Raw genomic sequence first — 15,980 nt, forward strand, 5'->3', positions numbered from 1 at the left:
TTTTAAACATATTTGACCCCTGTGACCTTGAATATGGGTAAAGGTCATTCGTTTGAACAAACTTTGTAGCCCTTTATCTCAGCATGCTACTGGCCAAATATCATTACTCTGGGCATTTTGGTTATTCAGAAGAGGTCGTTTTTAAACATATTTGACCCCTGTGACCTTGAATATAGGTGAAGGTCATTCATTTGAACAAACTTTGCAGCCCTTCATCTCATCTAGCTACTGGCCAAATATCATCACCCTGTGCATTTTGGTTATACAGAAGAAGTTGTTTAAAGTTTTAAACATATTTGACCCCTGTGACCTTGAATATGGGTGAAGGTCATTTATTTGAACAAACTTTGTAGTCCTTTATCTCAGCATGCTACTGACCAAATATCATCACCCTGGGCAATTTGGTTATTCAGAAGAAGTTATTTAAATTTTTTCACATATTTGACCCCTGTGACCTTGAATATGGGAGAAGGTCATTCATTTGAACAAACTTTGTAGCCCTTCATCCAAGTTTGCTTCTGGCCAAATATTGACACCCTAGGCCTTTCGGTTATTAAGAAGAAGTCGTTTAAAGTAAAATATTGACGCCGGACGATGGACGGACGACGGACGGACGGACGGACGGACGGACGACGGACGACGGACGCCGCGCCACGGCATAAGCTCACCTGGCACAAAGTGCCAGATGAGCTAACTAGCAATTAAAATGAATCCATGTCCTGAGATATAGTGACCTTTGTGATAAACTGAAGGGTTAAATCTCATAAATAATTGGGTGTTATGTCTGTGGTCACAGCTAGCACAGAACCAAGCCTAGCACACCAAATTCCTGAGTAATATCTGGGAGACGTAAACAGATTCAGTGATAATTTCGGGCCACAATTTGCACAGTACCATGGTACAACACACACAAGTCCTGAGTTATTGTGTCTTCAAGATAAAACAATCTTAGTGTTTAACTCAGGAGTACAAATGGGGCAAAACATTCCAGGTTGTTCTTTCAAATATTAACACGTTACCAGAATCCACATAATTTATTTACTATCTTTGAATTATTAAATATTGATATCTATGAAATTGCAAAACGTAAAATTAGACTAAAGATAAATTAAAAATATTGGCAAAAAATAACAAGGTATGCTATGATAGCAATAACATGTGCAGTTACTGTTGTTTTAACACATTTAAAGTATAGTCCAATTACAGGGTACTAGTGTTACAAGTCATTTCAAGATTGAAGTGCAGTATAGAATATCAGTGTGGATTCCAACAAGTCTATCTACATTTGATCCTTTTGTAGTTTATTCCCCTTCCAATGAAGTTTAGGTATCGTACCAGAAGCAAACTTTATGTGCGTCCGTCTGTACCTAGAATCTAGATACATCATTTCCCGGACAGAAGCTTGTGCTCTTTTTTTCAGTTTCATTAATTTTCAATGCGATAAAAAGTCAATGGCAATAGGCGAAAATCGTTTCGTGACTAATAGCATTTTTTCACTTTGGACATCAAAACTTAACTGATGATTATTCACTATTCCGGACTTTGGAGTCAAATTTCATGGGTCACAATTATCTTTATTCTGACATATTTTCATACAAGTCCTTGACACTTCAAAATGATAATTTTAGAGAGAAAAGCCAGAGGTCAACATCACTGTGAACTGGTGTGACCATCATTTCTTGGCTCTAATCGAAGCATCTTTCCATCTAGTACCTGAAAAAATATACAGGATGACTACCCATAAGTCGGAATGGCACTCTATAAAATGTAGGATCGAATATTCCTGGACTCTCCACCTTGGACCTCAAAACATCACAGGATGACTACCGATTGTGAGGAGAGCACCTATTAATCATGGAGGGGAAAAGAAATCGTGACTCTAAAGTTGAACATCTTTTGATTTGGGACGTTTAAACTTGGCAAGATAACTATTTCATAGATTGAGAAGGAAATCTGTTGTTTTAGGTTCAAAAATGCCAAACCATCGACAAAAAATATTTCCACTCTTAGTGGTGGTGTATTTTTCTACTTCGAACTTTTCAATGTCGGACAACTATCCACTGGTTTATAATGAGGTATCCTAAGATTGTGCGGTTAAAACGTCACAGACCAGGATGAGATTACCTATGTGAAGAGCATTTCCAGATGAACGATTGTGTTTATTTTCGTCTGTTAACACGCATTGCTATGGTAGCTGAGACGATTAATGACAAGTTAACACATTTTTCACATGGAAGATATATATTTGTTAAAAAGTTGAAGTTGGATAATCAATAGTAATTTGAAATTAACATTAATATGTGAATCGTGGAAACATTTACATTGCATATATATATATATATATATAACAACATTTTTCTGGTTGAAAACTTGATGTAGGACTCATAAATGTAAGAAAGCTATGAACACCAGGTTCCTGTTTTCATCAACAAAGAGTAACAAACACAGAGAGAGGAAGCCATAATAAAGGCATAGTTTAATATGTACACATGTAACCTACAACACTGTATTCTCATATAACATAATAATAGTAGGCCCACGCTTTTTAAGTAAACAAACGCAACCTTAACATGTGCTTCAATCCTAGTAGTCAGAGCCTACTCCAGTCCTGCTAGTGGGGACCAGCACTTAATTCAATCTCCAACACTTCCATCCCCATTTAAAATTCACACTAACAGGCTTCACAGCATGTGATAAAACAGTGTGCACCGCCCTACCAGAAATAGTCAGAGAAATTGTACTGCAGTTTATTGTCCATATCATTTAACAACATAATCATTAAAACAATATTTCTTTAAAAATAAATTAAATTCAATACACACATGCATATTCCTCGGCTTTTAAATGTATTAGGATAGCCAAGAGGGCACTTTCATTCACTGACTGGAAAGTTACCTAACCTGTTACATGGATCTGACTCTATAACATCATGGTAGTACAAGGCCTTGGTGTCACAAACATGCTTTAGATTACATCAGAATAATAGGGGGGTAAATGTTCAGATGTTTCAAGAAACCGAACCAAAATGAAGAAGCATCTATAGATTACATAATTCAAGCTTGATAATGTTATTACATGTATATATATTCCTAAAAGTGAGATGTTTCTACTTCTAGTTTTACGTTCATATAGAGAGTTGGTTGAAACTACAAAATAAGTATAAACATCTGTGACGGATAATGGCAGTTTCAGAATACAGTGAACATCATTGAGGTTATTTATATGGATCACTTTGAGTTACACCCAATGATTGGCATTCTCTTTGGTCATTTGATGTACTTTACTTTTTTATATTATTTAACTTTTAATTTGGCACATTTTTTGTTAAACAAACCACTGTGGAGAAAAGCACTTTTCTTTCCAGCGATTTTATCACTGAATTTCTCTTTCTTTCCTTTATTCAAACATCCCCGAGTCCCGCTTTAAGTGATACTCATTCTGACTCTATCTGGGATTTGAAAGAATGTTTTTCTTTCATACTGTCGTTAAATATTTGGGAATACTTATCTGAATTTTGATGACGCATTTAAAAAACAAACAAGATAATTTTCAAAGAGCTCTCTGGTGTCTAAAGGACTGGAGGGTCTGGGAGTCTGCAGGGGCACTCTTGTGCCAAACTGAATTGACAAAGAAAAGGGCTCTCTAAGGCCAGTCAGACATACCTGTACATTGAATCTGAATCGCTTAACCTTAACATAGGAATTAACTCCACATTTTCACTTACTTTTGTTGTAGAGTTTCTCAGTAACCAAAACTGTTTAACTTATCAAGACTATCTTAAACAAAGCACCCTAAAATAAGAGTTCAAACAAACAAAAATATTCAAGTCCCCAAGTCCAATATATATGATTTAGTACATGAAGTTCACGAATATAACAAACATTAGTGGCATGTACAAGTAACTCAAATAATGCACTATGGTAAAGACAAAATAGCACTTAAAATGAATCTATGTCCTGAGATATAGTGACCTTTGTGATAAACTGAAGGGCTAAATCTCATAAATTATTGGGTGTTATGTCTGTGGTCACAGCTAGCACAGAACCAAGCATAACACACCAAATTCCAGAGTAATATGTAGAAGAAGTAAACAGATTCAGTGATAATTTCGGGCCACAATTTGCACAGTGCCATGGTATAACACACACAAGTCCTGAGTTATTGTGTCTTCGAGATAAAACAATCTTAGTGGTAAACTCGGGAGTACAAATGGGGCAAAACATTCCAGGTTGTTCTTTCAAATATTGACAGGTTACCAGAATCCACATAATTGATTTCATTTACTATCATTGATTTATCAAATATTGATATCTACGAAATTGCAAAACGTAAAATTAGACTAAAGATAAATTACAAATATTGGCAAAAAGTAACACATGATGTCATGATAGCAATAACATGTTCATACAACTTACATAGTTATTGTTGTTTTACACTTTTAAAGTATAGTCCAATTACAGGGTACTAGGGTTACAAGTTATTTCTAGATTGAAGTGCAGTATAGAATATCAGTGTGGATTCCAGCAAGTCTATCTGTGCTGTAACAGTACACAACCCTAGCCTGTGTATTCCCCGTCTGGGTGTAGGTCCCTGCCCTCTATTCCTCATTAGGTTCTCTCCATTGCCTGGATATAGGTTCCTGCCTGTACCTCTATTCCCCCTAGTATTCCCTTCTTCTCCCAAAAACAGTATTCCCTCCTTCTCCCCAAAAGTGTACCTCTATAGTTTGTGTGCAGGTCCTTGCCCAAACTTGTATTCCCCTAAAAGGTCCCTACACCCTATACTGTCTGGTGTAGCTCCCTGCCTGTACCTCTACCCCCCTTAGGGTCCCTCCATTGTCTGGGAGTTGGTCCCTGCCTGTACCTCTACTCCCCTTAGGGTCCCTTAATTGTCTGGGTGTAGGTCCCTGCCTGTACCTCTACTCCCCTTAGGGTCCCTCCATTGTCTGGGAGTTGGTCCCTGCCTGTACCTCTTCTCCCCTTAGGGTCCCTCCATTGTCTGGGTGTAGGTCCCTGCCTGTACCTCTACTCCCCTTTGGGTCCCTCCATTGTCTCGGTGTAGGTCCCTGGCCATACCTATATTCTCCAAAAGTGTCCCTTTATTATATTGGTATATGTCCCGGCCCGTATCACAGTTCCCCAGAAGTGCACACCCTCTCAGCACTCTGTTCAACTCCAAGAGATACCAATTTATTATTATAAAGCCAAAGACAAATTAATAATAGGCTTCCATTACAATGAAATAAACAGAACAATTTTCCTATTTCTCACAATACCTGAAGTAGGTACTATGCCACCTAATATGTATTACCCATATTACATAACTTTAATTAATCAATAAGTTAATCTTTTTACGAACATCGTTAATTAATGACTGCTCACTTCATGTAGTATCTTTAGGCGTGCAGCATTACCAGTTCTTCACAGAGGACTGATACAAAGTTATGCACTATATATGTATTATGCTGTGTACATATATGCTCCACAATTTCCAGAAATCAATATATCAAGGCAAAGCAGGTATGCAAATAAACAAACAAAAACTAAATTTCTATTGAATTCCTATCATATCAAGTAGACTTCTGCATAAATCAACAATAGTCAAAGTCACAGATATTGTTCTAGGTGTATTGTGGTATGAAGTGTGATAAATAGTTAAATATCACAGTGTACTATACTGTGGTAAAAGAAATTAAAAGAACTCAGTTATATTAATTAATCTCTTAAATTTGTGTGGCATGTATTTATTCGTGCTTATTCACCCACTATACATGCATATTTACCCAGAGTTGGTATGTATAAATATTGGCCGTCTACCAACTACCAGGTAAGGACTACCAATACCAAAACATTCAATACAGTATCAGTGATTACTGTGTGTGTCTAGAACAAAATGTACCAGTTGTCCCTTTAAATAGAGGTAGAAATCGCTAGCGAAAATATCAATAAGCAAAACTTCCGGTGATTTATTTTTATCACTGCAGGCATTAGCTGTCAAATGTCAAACATCCCTAAAGGGTATACGTACTGCATCTCAGAAATTCCGTAGCAGTTACGAGGTGCCACAAACCAATATACCATATAAATGATCACAAATTTTCAGTGGGCATTGGTTCATTGAAGGTCACCGATACAGTCCTGAGCAGTACACGGAAGAAGAGAGTCAAACAATCCAATATCTAAATCACAGCCGTCATAGATGCTGCCAGTCAATGGTGAGGAGGTTACTGTGAGATTCCAGGTTGTGAGCTATAGTCTCTGGGATGGAGTGGGTGAACCAGAGTTTCTCCAGGGCTTTATAACTCGTCCTACACAACGTCAGAGGATTCCCACGCCTACAACAACATGTCAAGTGCTTATTATTACAATCACATTTTATTATCTAAATTGTCTTTTGAAAAAATATCATAAAATATTGTCTTATCCACAAATCCTCAGAATGTGCTTTCACACCTGAAATGTGTCACTTTAGAACACCTTGTGACATTTTCAGAGAAATTCAGATTGACAAATAGGTTGCATGACAATTACAATGTTATGGTTTGATTTGGAAATTAATTATCATTACTTCATTTCAATATATGAAATTTTACATGTATCACTATCCTCTGTGACAAATAGCATCATCGCAGAAATAAACCTTTATACAAACACCCAATACAGATCCTACACTGTACTTTACAGACCGATACACAATGTCCTATAATAAACATCAAACATAGCCTCTCATCATGTGACTGTTTAACATTTTACTCAGCATATATTTTTTGTTAATATGTACCTGAGACCCTGATCTGTTTCCCCATACACGTCCAGGTAAGGAGATGGTACAAAACAGCCTTTAGATTTACCTGCCAGAAGTAGAATCTGACATTCTCTCACCCTGTATATAAAAACAATTACACATGTCAACATGAACTTATGTATCACCTGTATAGGGCCTCAGTTCTCTGCTGATCTGCTGCTTCATACCAAAGTAAACAAATGTTAATTGTAACAGAGAGTGTTCCATAGTCACAATAACTACTCCTACGATCAATCAATATCTTATATCGAAATGTAACATTTAATATTTGTTATACAGTATAACATATTCTATGTATCACACTCACAAAGTAGGTACATAGTTTGAACACAGAAGCCACAGCAGCCATCTTGGAAGAAACTTGAAAATCCAAGATATTTAATAAATATTAATAAAATGTAAATACCAGAGACAAATCAAATACTGAGAACAATGACAGGATTCAAACTGACCTGAGAAATATTCCAATGCCGGCACCACATGAAACTGTGTGTTCTGTAGCAGCTCCACATGTGGTTCCATCCACATCAGCCTGACAGCAATAGCTTTGAGAACACAGCATCTTACCACACACCAGGCACATAGTGGGTGCTCGACTCTCATCACCATCAGACTTGGGGCAGCTGTAGACAACAGTAACAAAGTTAACCTAAAAGTGCTTTGAAAGAGTCTGCATTGAACCAATTACTTCATATCTTCAAAGTAAACACCAATGCAATGGGACCAATCTTTTGTTCTGGTTCTTTAAATTTTTATTTGTGTTATTCAAGGTTTGGTTTAGAAAAGTCACACAGTATGTCAAAAAATTAAATTGTCACACAGTATGATGTCAAAAAATTAAATTGTAAGTCAATATCTATGCTAGTAATCAGAAATACTTGTTAATGGTGACAATATTGGATCCACAAATTCATGTCAATTTAACAGAATCTATCACAAGCTCAATCCAAGGGTATATATTTTTTGTCCAGGGCGACACTTGTCAAGTCCAGCAAAAAAAATCTAAACTCAAGAGGCTGAGATTTGTCAATCATACAATGTAACTGGTGATCATTATTCTCACACCTGCGTTACTACATCATCGTTTCCCAGCAGCACTTTGGTCGGCCACAGCAACCTATAGGGCGACACAGAAATCTTAGATGGGTAAAAAACAGGAAAAATCTGAAAAGGGTCCGTAAACATATTCTCTATTAAAACAAAAAAACTTACGTGAAAGATGAGACCTCGTTGATGAGTTCACTGTAATCCTCAGGCAGCGTGACCAACCGGTTAACTTTAAGTGGGTAACAGACGACCTTCTCACTGCTGGCCGTCATCATCTGACTGCCAATATTGTCATTGTGGCACCACCTACAGTAACAGTCACACAAGGTGTTATACATACTACAATTACCTTCTCTTGATGGTATTTCCTTATTCTATATCTTATTCAGACAGTGTGTCTTATTATCTATCATGTGTTGATGTATCTGAGAAGTTTGTAACAGGTTTGTGATGTAAAACCAATGCCTCGTACAAGGGTGATTGTGAGGGTCCTTTATATGCAGGGTGATTGATAAGTAGAGTTGAATCAGATTTAGGAATCAATCACAAAAAACATCGGTGTAAGTTTTTCAATTCATTAGGTACGTAACACCTGGTTTTACCCTATAAGCTATTCAGGCTTCGTCGGGACAATTTTGTAAGATACCTTTACCCCTAAGATAATTGTGTGCACATTTTTATTTTCACTTACATTATATCTAGTGCGACATCCCACTCTGGACGTTTGTACAAAGCATGATAACTTTTATGAAAACACATATTGATGTTCCTCTTGTACATGTGTAGATGAGATGTAGGCAATATAATCCTACCCTTCACAGTTAGTATTATACCTATAGGGTGTTTCTAGATTTTTGTACTAGTCTAATTCAATTTAAAAGTAGATAGACCTGCCACATGGATTCTACCAGGATGAACGTTGTAGATAAGGGGTATGGGGGATACTTCACAAACTATTTCATATTTTTTCTTTGCAATTAAGAATGTTTCAGTTTTGTACAGTTAAAAGACAAAATGGTAATCTTTTGTTTGATAGTATACAAATCTAGTAGGTAAAATGATAGATGTGGTAGATATCTTCATGTACATATATCAGTACAATTGAGTCTGCAAATTTATAAAGTGCTGTTAGCCCCAAACTGTTAGGTTCATACTTACTGTTTGACCAAGCTGTTGATGATATCTCCCTGACTTTCAAACAGCGTAGACAAGTGTTGAGGGAGAGCCAGGTAACGACAGAGTGGCTCAAACTCATCATCCTCCAACTCTATAATATCACAATTTAGGTACAAATTAGTTCAGTAGAAACCTAATTTTTAGGTTTTACTTGCAATGAGAAATGATATAAAAACATTAACTTTCTCTGAATACAAGATGCCCTGGTGCTGACGTGTGACCTGTGTGATCTGTTGATACTTATAACTATTATACAAGTGAAAAGGGTTTATCTTGTAGACAGTCAGTACAAATAACCACTAACTCAGTGAAAGAAATGACCTTGTAGACCCTCGGTACTTATAGCAATCATACCAGTGTAAGGATTTACCTTGTAGACCCTCAGTACTTATAGCAAGCATACCAGTGTAAGGATTTACCTTGTAGACCCTCAGTACTTATAGCAAGCATACCAGTGTAAGGATTTACCTTGTAGACCCTCAGTACTTATAGGAGTCATACCAGTGTAAGAATTTTCCTTGTAGACCCTCAGTCCTTATAGCACTCATTCCAGTGTAAGAATTTACCTTGTAGACCCTCAGAACTTATAGCACTCATACCAGTATAAGGATTAATCTTGTAGCCCCCCAGTACTTATAGCACTCATAACAGTGTAAGGATTTACTTTTTAGACTCTCAGTACTTTTATCACTCATACCAGTGTAAGAATTTGCCTTGTAGACCCTCAGTGCTTATAGCACTCATACCAGTATAAGGATTAATCTTGTAGACCCTCAGTGCTTATAGCACTCATACCAGTGTAAGGATTTATCTTGTAGACCCTCAGTACACATAATTATATCTATACTGTCTAGTGTTAATTTGTTTACCTTGAAGACTGCTGGGAGCTGGTACCTCTGTGATCTGTCGATACAGTAGGGCTGCACATCGCAGGAATGGCAGACATGCTTTCCGTAGGTACTGGCTGAGTTGCCAGGGTTGAGGTTGGTTCTCTCCTTCCATCCTATGACAGAAATAATACAGCACTATACACAATATTAAAGACTCCCCTGTATCTCTTAAATATCCAATTTATTAAGCACAAAACCTACATATAACCTCATAAAGCTCTTTTGCCTATTTATACAGTCGTTTGGTAGGCTTTTACGAGTGAGATACTTAGTCTTGTATGAGTGAGGTACTTCACTTTTAGATTTGTATTTGTGAAACATTTACTTAGCTGTGTATGATTGAGGTATTATTTGAATGAGGAATCTACTTAGTTTTCTACGAGATAATTACTTAGCCTTGTATGAGTTGGGTGCCTCCTTAGCCTTGTATGCGTGGAGTACTTACTCAGCCTTGTATGTGTGGAATACTTACTTAGCCTTGTATGAGTGGAGTACTTACTTAGCCTTGTATAATTGGGGGTACTTACTAAGCCTTGTATGAGTGTGGGTACTTACTAAGCCTTGTATGAGTGGAGTACTTACTTAGCCTTGTATGCGTGGAGTACTTACTTAGCCTTGTATGAGTGGGAGTACTTACTTAGCCTTGTATGAGTGGGGTATTTATCTAGCCTTGTATGTGTGGAGTACTTACTTAGCCTCTTTCCTGATATGAGTGTAGATCCTGAGTAAGGCTTCACCTTCGCTATCAGCTTCTATCTCCATCATTCCTACTCAACACAAAAACAAGTTTGAAGTTACATAACTAAATGATCTAGACTAGAATGTAATTTTTCAAAATTGCAAGCTTTTCAAACATATTCTTAACAAGTTATATAAAAAGCAAATCATTCTAGAGTGGAAGTGAGATTCTTCTATCATACAACCTGAAAAATATTCAAATTTCTTTTTAATATTAAGTTTATCTTTTTCTTTCATCAATTTGCATCCTATTATCTGTCCAAGAGAACAGCAAATCCTTTTGTCACTGATCGGCACTGTACCTTGAGAGGGTATATCACAGGTGAGCATTATCTGGACTATATGAGCAGTCAGCACCAGCTGGAGGGTGTGATGATCCCCCAGCCCGCCTGTAGGTATAGAACTCATAGAAGGAACCCGACTATCTGCATACAGTGACGGCAAGGTCACAGTCAAGGTCAGCAGGTAGTCAAACATGTCAATGTCCAGTAAACTCTGGCCATCCTTCCTTTTCTTCTCTTTCTCAGGCATTAGAGCTGTAATAACACAGTTGACAAATGAACAAGAATTACGCGTAATTATATGTGTCGCCTGTCCCGCTTTTTCAATATAATAAGCATTTGACATAGTACATAAGGAAACGGACATAAACGCAAAAACATAACATTGGTGGGTTTTTTCTAAGTCCAGACATTTGAGGTTTTTACCAAAAAAATGCAGAGATCAATGAAATGTTTTTAGTGCAGTAGGCTCCACTACCCATGCTACATCTATGATCGAGGTTTTGTTGGTGTAGCTTTGTCAGAAACAGAGCTAAACGCAAAACCTTAACATTGTTGACGCCGCCGTCAGAAAAGCAACGCCTATGTGTCTTTCCGACATCCGTCGTAGGCGACACAAAAATGATGGAAGTCATAGTGAAGAGATAAAATCAAGAACCTAATTTATGACTAACCTATATATTTCTTAAAAATTACAATTCAGAAACCAAACCTTTTTTCAACAGATTTAGATAGGCGCCTACCAGAAAGCAGTCGTAGGCAGTGCTGCTTGACTAGGTCCTGAGGGATCACTTGACTGAAGACACAGGCGAACTTGATAAGAGAGGCGAGGCAGTCAGACTGGCGTGAGGACAGTGATCCAAACAGGGGTTTCTCTTCCATGTTGAGCTGTTGTTCTGTCGGAGACACAAATAACATGGCTTATAGTGGCAATTAACAAACACTTAACTTGCTAACATCTTCATCACTTCTTTATGCAAGTATGCTTTTTTCCTTAATTTGAAACAAAATGAATTCATTAGTATCAATTATAAACTAGAAAAATGACAGGTCAGCAAGGGCCCTGCTGTATGCCTGACAGTGTATCCCCCGTATAGAATACTGATATGTCAGCAAGGGTCCCACTGTATGCCTGACAGTGTATCTCCCGTATATAATACTGATATGTCAGCAAGGGTCCCACTGTATGCCTGACAGTGGATCCCTCGTATAGAATACTGACATGTCAGCAAGGGCCCCACTGTATGCCTGACAGTGTATCTCCCGTATAGAATACTGATATGTCAGCAAGGGTCCCACTGTATGCCTGACAGTGTATCCCTCGTATAGAATACTGACATGTCAGCAAGGGCCCCGCTGTATGCCTGGCAGTGTATCTCCCGTATAGAATACTGACAGGTCAGCAAGGGCCCTCACTGTATGCCTGGCAGTGTATCCCCCGTATAGAATACTGACATGTCAGCAAGGGCCCTGCTGTATGCCTGACAGTGTATCCCCTGTATAGAATACTGACATGTCAGCAAGGGCCCCGCTGTATGCCTGGCAGGGTATCTCCCGTATAGAATACTGACAGTTCAGCAAGGGCCCTCACTGTATGCCTTGCAGTGTATCCCCCGTATAGAATACTAACATGTCAGCAAGGGCCCTGCTGTATGCCTAACAGTGTATCCCCCGTATAGAATACTGACATGTCAGCAAGGGCCCAGCTGTATGCCTGGCAGTGTATCTCCCGTATATAATACTGACAGGTCAGCAAGGGCCCTCGCTGTATACCTGGCAGTGTATCCCCCGTATAAGCACCAAGCAAAAGCAAAAGTGATCATTGACTGTTCAGAAAGGACATTTTACAATACATTTTTGACAGTACATGTCCTGTTCTATTTCAAAGTAACGGCAACATTGATCTCCGAAGGCTTTAAAGCCCTATTGCATATGTACCATCTTGTAAAATTTCAGAAAATTTGGCCTTCTGTAAGATGGCCTTATATGATGTATTTTTGACAGTATATTCCCATTTCTGTTTTTAGTAACAGCAACTTTGACCTTAAGAATTATTTAAATCACTATTGCACATATAATTAACGTGTATCATCATGAGAAATTTCAGAAAATTTGGCCTTTTGTAAGGGCCTTATCCGACATATTTTTGACATTATATACCTGTTTCTGGTTTTTTAGTAACAGCGATCTTGACCTTAGGAATTTTTTAAACCACTATTGCACATCTGCACATCACAGTGTATCACCATGTGAATCATGAGATAATGTTGGAAACAAAAGTACTGACAGACGAATGGACACCGTGATTACTATAAAGGGCACCTGCATTTTGTATTGGGCCCTAATTAAAGTATTTCACATTTTTAATCATTGTTTTAAAATTAATCACTTGAGTAAGTAGTATACCAAGCAAGTTAAATAAAAATGTAGTCATAAAATATTGTACACAAAGCAATCAACCAATCAGAATGCAGAAGCCTCATTCAACATGCATGGAATATTTGAACATGAAACCCCAGTGAGAATCTTAGATAACTACGTATACCAAGCAAGATGTATCAAAATTTGACCATTCTGTCAAAATTATTGTGCGGAAAGCAATCAACCAATCAGAATGAAGCAGATTCATTAAATATCCTCTAAATAATCTTTCATTTAAGTATATCAAGCAAATTGGATAAAAACAATATGATTCCTTCAGTAGATATCCTGCAGATATAAATCAGCCAATCAGAATGCAGCATCCTCATTAAATATGTATAGAAATTGCTCATTGTCAAACCTGAGGGAGTGACTTGGACAAGAACTACATCAGCAAAGTTTGATCAAATTCTTACCTTTCCTTCATAAAATATCACACCAAAAACGACAAGGTTACCACAAAGCGGTATATAATACGCCCGTCATACGTTGAATGACCAGCTGTTTGCATCATTGAAAAATATGAAATAATTCAACCTTTTAGATCAATGAGTGCAAAAAATCATCTTGGAATGCATGTAGTACTGTATGAATGAAACCAAGAGGAATAAGTCTATCAATTAAAGGTCAGATAAAAGTGATTACATGCACACCACTAATTCAGGGGGTATAACTGTATAAATAAGTGGGATAATGGTGGTTATCCAACCGAGCTCTCATGGTTATTGACCTTCCTATGAAGTTTGAAGTTAATCCGTTGAAAATTAATCTCGATATTGTGCGAACACTGTTTCAGCAATTCATTAAAGGGGCATAACTCTGTAAATTACAGTCAGATAATGGTGGTTAGTGAACTTCTCCAAGCTTTCATGGTAATTAACCTTCCCATGAAGTTTGATTTGAATCCATTGACATTACTCGAGATATCGAGTGGACAGTTTCAGCAACTGATTAAAGGGACATAACTCAGTAAATTAGTCAGATAATGGTTGTTCTCAAACTTTTTCAAGCTCTCATGGTAAATGATATTTCTATGAAGTTTGAAGTTAATCTGTAGAAAATTACGTGAGATATCCAACAGACACCATTTCAGCATTTGTTCAAAGGGGCATAACTCAATTAGTAACAGTCGGATAATGGTGGTTATCGAACATGTCCGAGCTCTTATGCTAATTAACCTTCCAATGAAGTTTGAATTTAATTGGTTGAAAATCACTCAAGATATCGAGCGGACACCATGTGTGCCAACCTGTCTGCCTGCTCAGGTGATAACATAATAGATTGCTGTCTTTGGAGGACGTATAAAAATGACAGACTGACAGACGGACAGGCTGATTACTATAAGGCACCACAGGGCCCGAATAATGATGTAAGGTCAGTACTTACCTATGGACTGTAAAGTGAAGGCACAAGATGACCAAGCTATGAGAGGTACTCTCACATTTCCATCATCAGGTTCCACATTCAAACCAAACTGAAACCAGTTCACACACACATATAACAAATAGCTGATAGATGTTGATACATGTTTACAATAACTTCCTATTCAGTTTTACAGGCATGCATTGAATGGTATTTTCTACATATTTATTTCAGTAAAAGTTCAGATTATCAGAAGTTTCTTTCTCAATAACTCTTTCCTATTTTATTTTTTTAACTTTATAAAGTAAGATAGCAGTTTAATACTTAAACACAATATTTACATTATAAATGAGTACCCGGTATATCACATCAATAAGGTATGATTACAATAAGATATTTTTTACAGTTTAGATGTATACAATGTATATAATACAATATTTTCTGTGCTTTGTAATTGTACCAGTATATACAATACTTCTACATTTTCTAAAAATTTCCGAAGATAACTAAGTTTTCAGATCTTGACTTCACACAATAATTTCAATTAAGATGTGTTTATGACAGTACAGATGGTTAGATATAAGTACCGAGTAGACATCCCTGCCAAACTTCTTCACCATATCAGTCAAACTTTGAGCAAATAGGGTACTGAAACACAAAATATAGCCCAATTACTAACAAGATAATGGATACAACACAAATTCATTATGAATTACTTTATTTTAAGAATATTCTATTTCACAACATATGTCTTTAGATTCTAATCACAAATAATTGTATTCAGCACATTTATTTCAAAATAGACAGTACGACTGTATTATCTCTGTAGATTAAATATTTGCTAAAAATCAAATTTTGTGAAAGAGTTTCTGTGCAAATTATTATGTTAAACTAGAAATATGTCAAAATGACATGAAAGTCACCCCATCTCCTGTATGATTATTTCAGTATAATAAATCATTGACCAAGCTACAACTGACATATTTCCTCCTGTCAATCAAAATGGTCTAACAATGACCAGGTATGCATACACGCTGTTTAGGTAACCATGCCAACCTACTAGGATATAATAAGAAAGCATGTGGTTGATTTACTTGAAGCAAATGTTCCATGTTTTATGACCATAAAAAACAAACACTGCAAATAATTTCATTTTTTTTTTTTATTTCTGTGACATTCCCTGGCCTTCTTCACCCTAATTTCAAGGCCTTCCACATTCAAACATGCCAAAGTGCCAGGATAAGATAGTTCATCTGTTAAA

The 15,980-nt window shown here is 37.0% G+C and overlaps 1 protein-coding gene across 3 annotated transcripts in view; it reads right to left on the reverse strand.

The window, feature by feature from the left end:
• Window positions 1-2,451: 2,451 nt before the first annotated feature.
• The window catches only part of LOC110445254 (E3 ubiquitin-protein ligase UBR2-like), a 60,058-nt gene continuing 46,529 nt past the window's right edge, over window positions 2,452-15,980 (reverse strand). For 2 of the 3 annotated variants that reach the window (XM_021489758.1, XM_021489757.1), the window contains exons 37-47: window positions 15,307-15,367; window positions 14,744-14,831; window positions 11,680-11,832; window positions 10,958-11,191; window positions 10,609-10,684; window positions 9,897-10,030; window positions 9,010-9,118; window positions 8,017-8,157; window positions 7,257-7,427; window positions 6,781-6,882; window positions 2,452-6,334 (exon numbers count right to left, since the gene is read on the reverse strand). In XM_021489758.1, the coding sequence (XP_021345433.1) occupies window positions 6,193-6,334; window positions 6,781-6,882; window positions 7,257-7,427; window positions 8,017-8,157; window positions 9,010-9,118; window positions 9,897-10,030; window positions 10,609-10,684; window positions 10,958-11,191; window positions 11,680-11,832; window positions 14,744-14,831; window positions 15,307-15,367 (1,411 nt within the window). In that variant the 3' untranslated portion in view covers window positions 2,452-6,192. The remainder of the gene's footprint in view (window positions 6,335-6,780; window positions 6,883-7,256; window positions 7,428-8,016; window positions 8,158-9,009; window positions 9,119-9,896; window positions 10,031-10,608; window positions 10,685-10,957; window positions 11,192-11,679; window positions 11,833-14,743; window positions 14,832-15,306; window positions 15,368-15,980) is intronic. The other variant, XR_002462340.1, reaches the window with a different exon arrangement.

The sequence above is a fragment of the Mizuhopecten yessoensis genome, unplaced genomic scaffold (genome assembly GCF_002113885.1).
Source record: "Mizuhopecten yessoensis strain PY_sf001 unplaced genomic scaffold, ASM211388v2 scaffold2137, whole genome shotgun sequence".
NCBI lineage: Eukaryota > Metazoa > Mollusca > Bivalvia > Pectinida > Pectinidae > Mizuhopecten > Mizuhopecten yessoensis.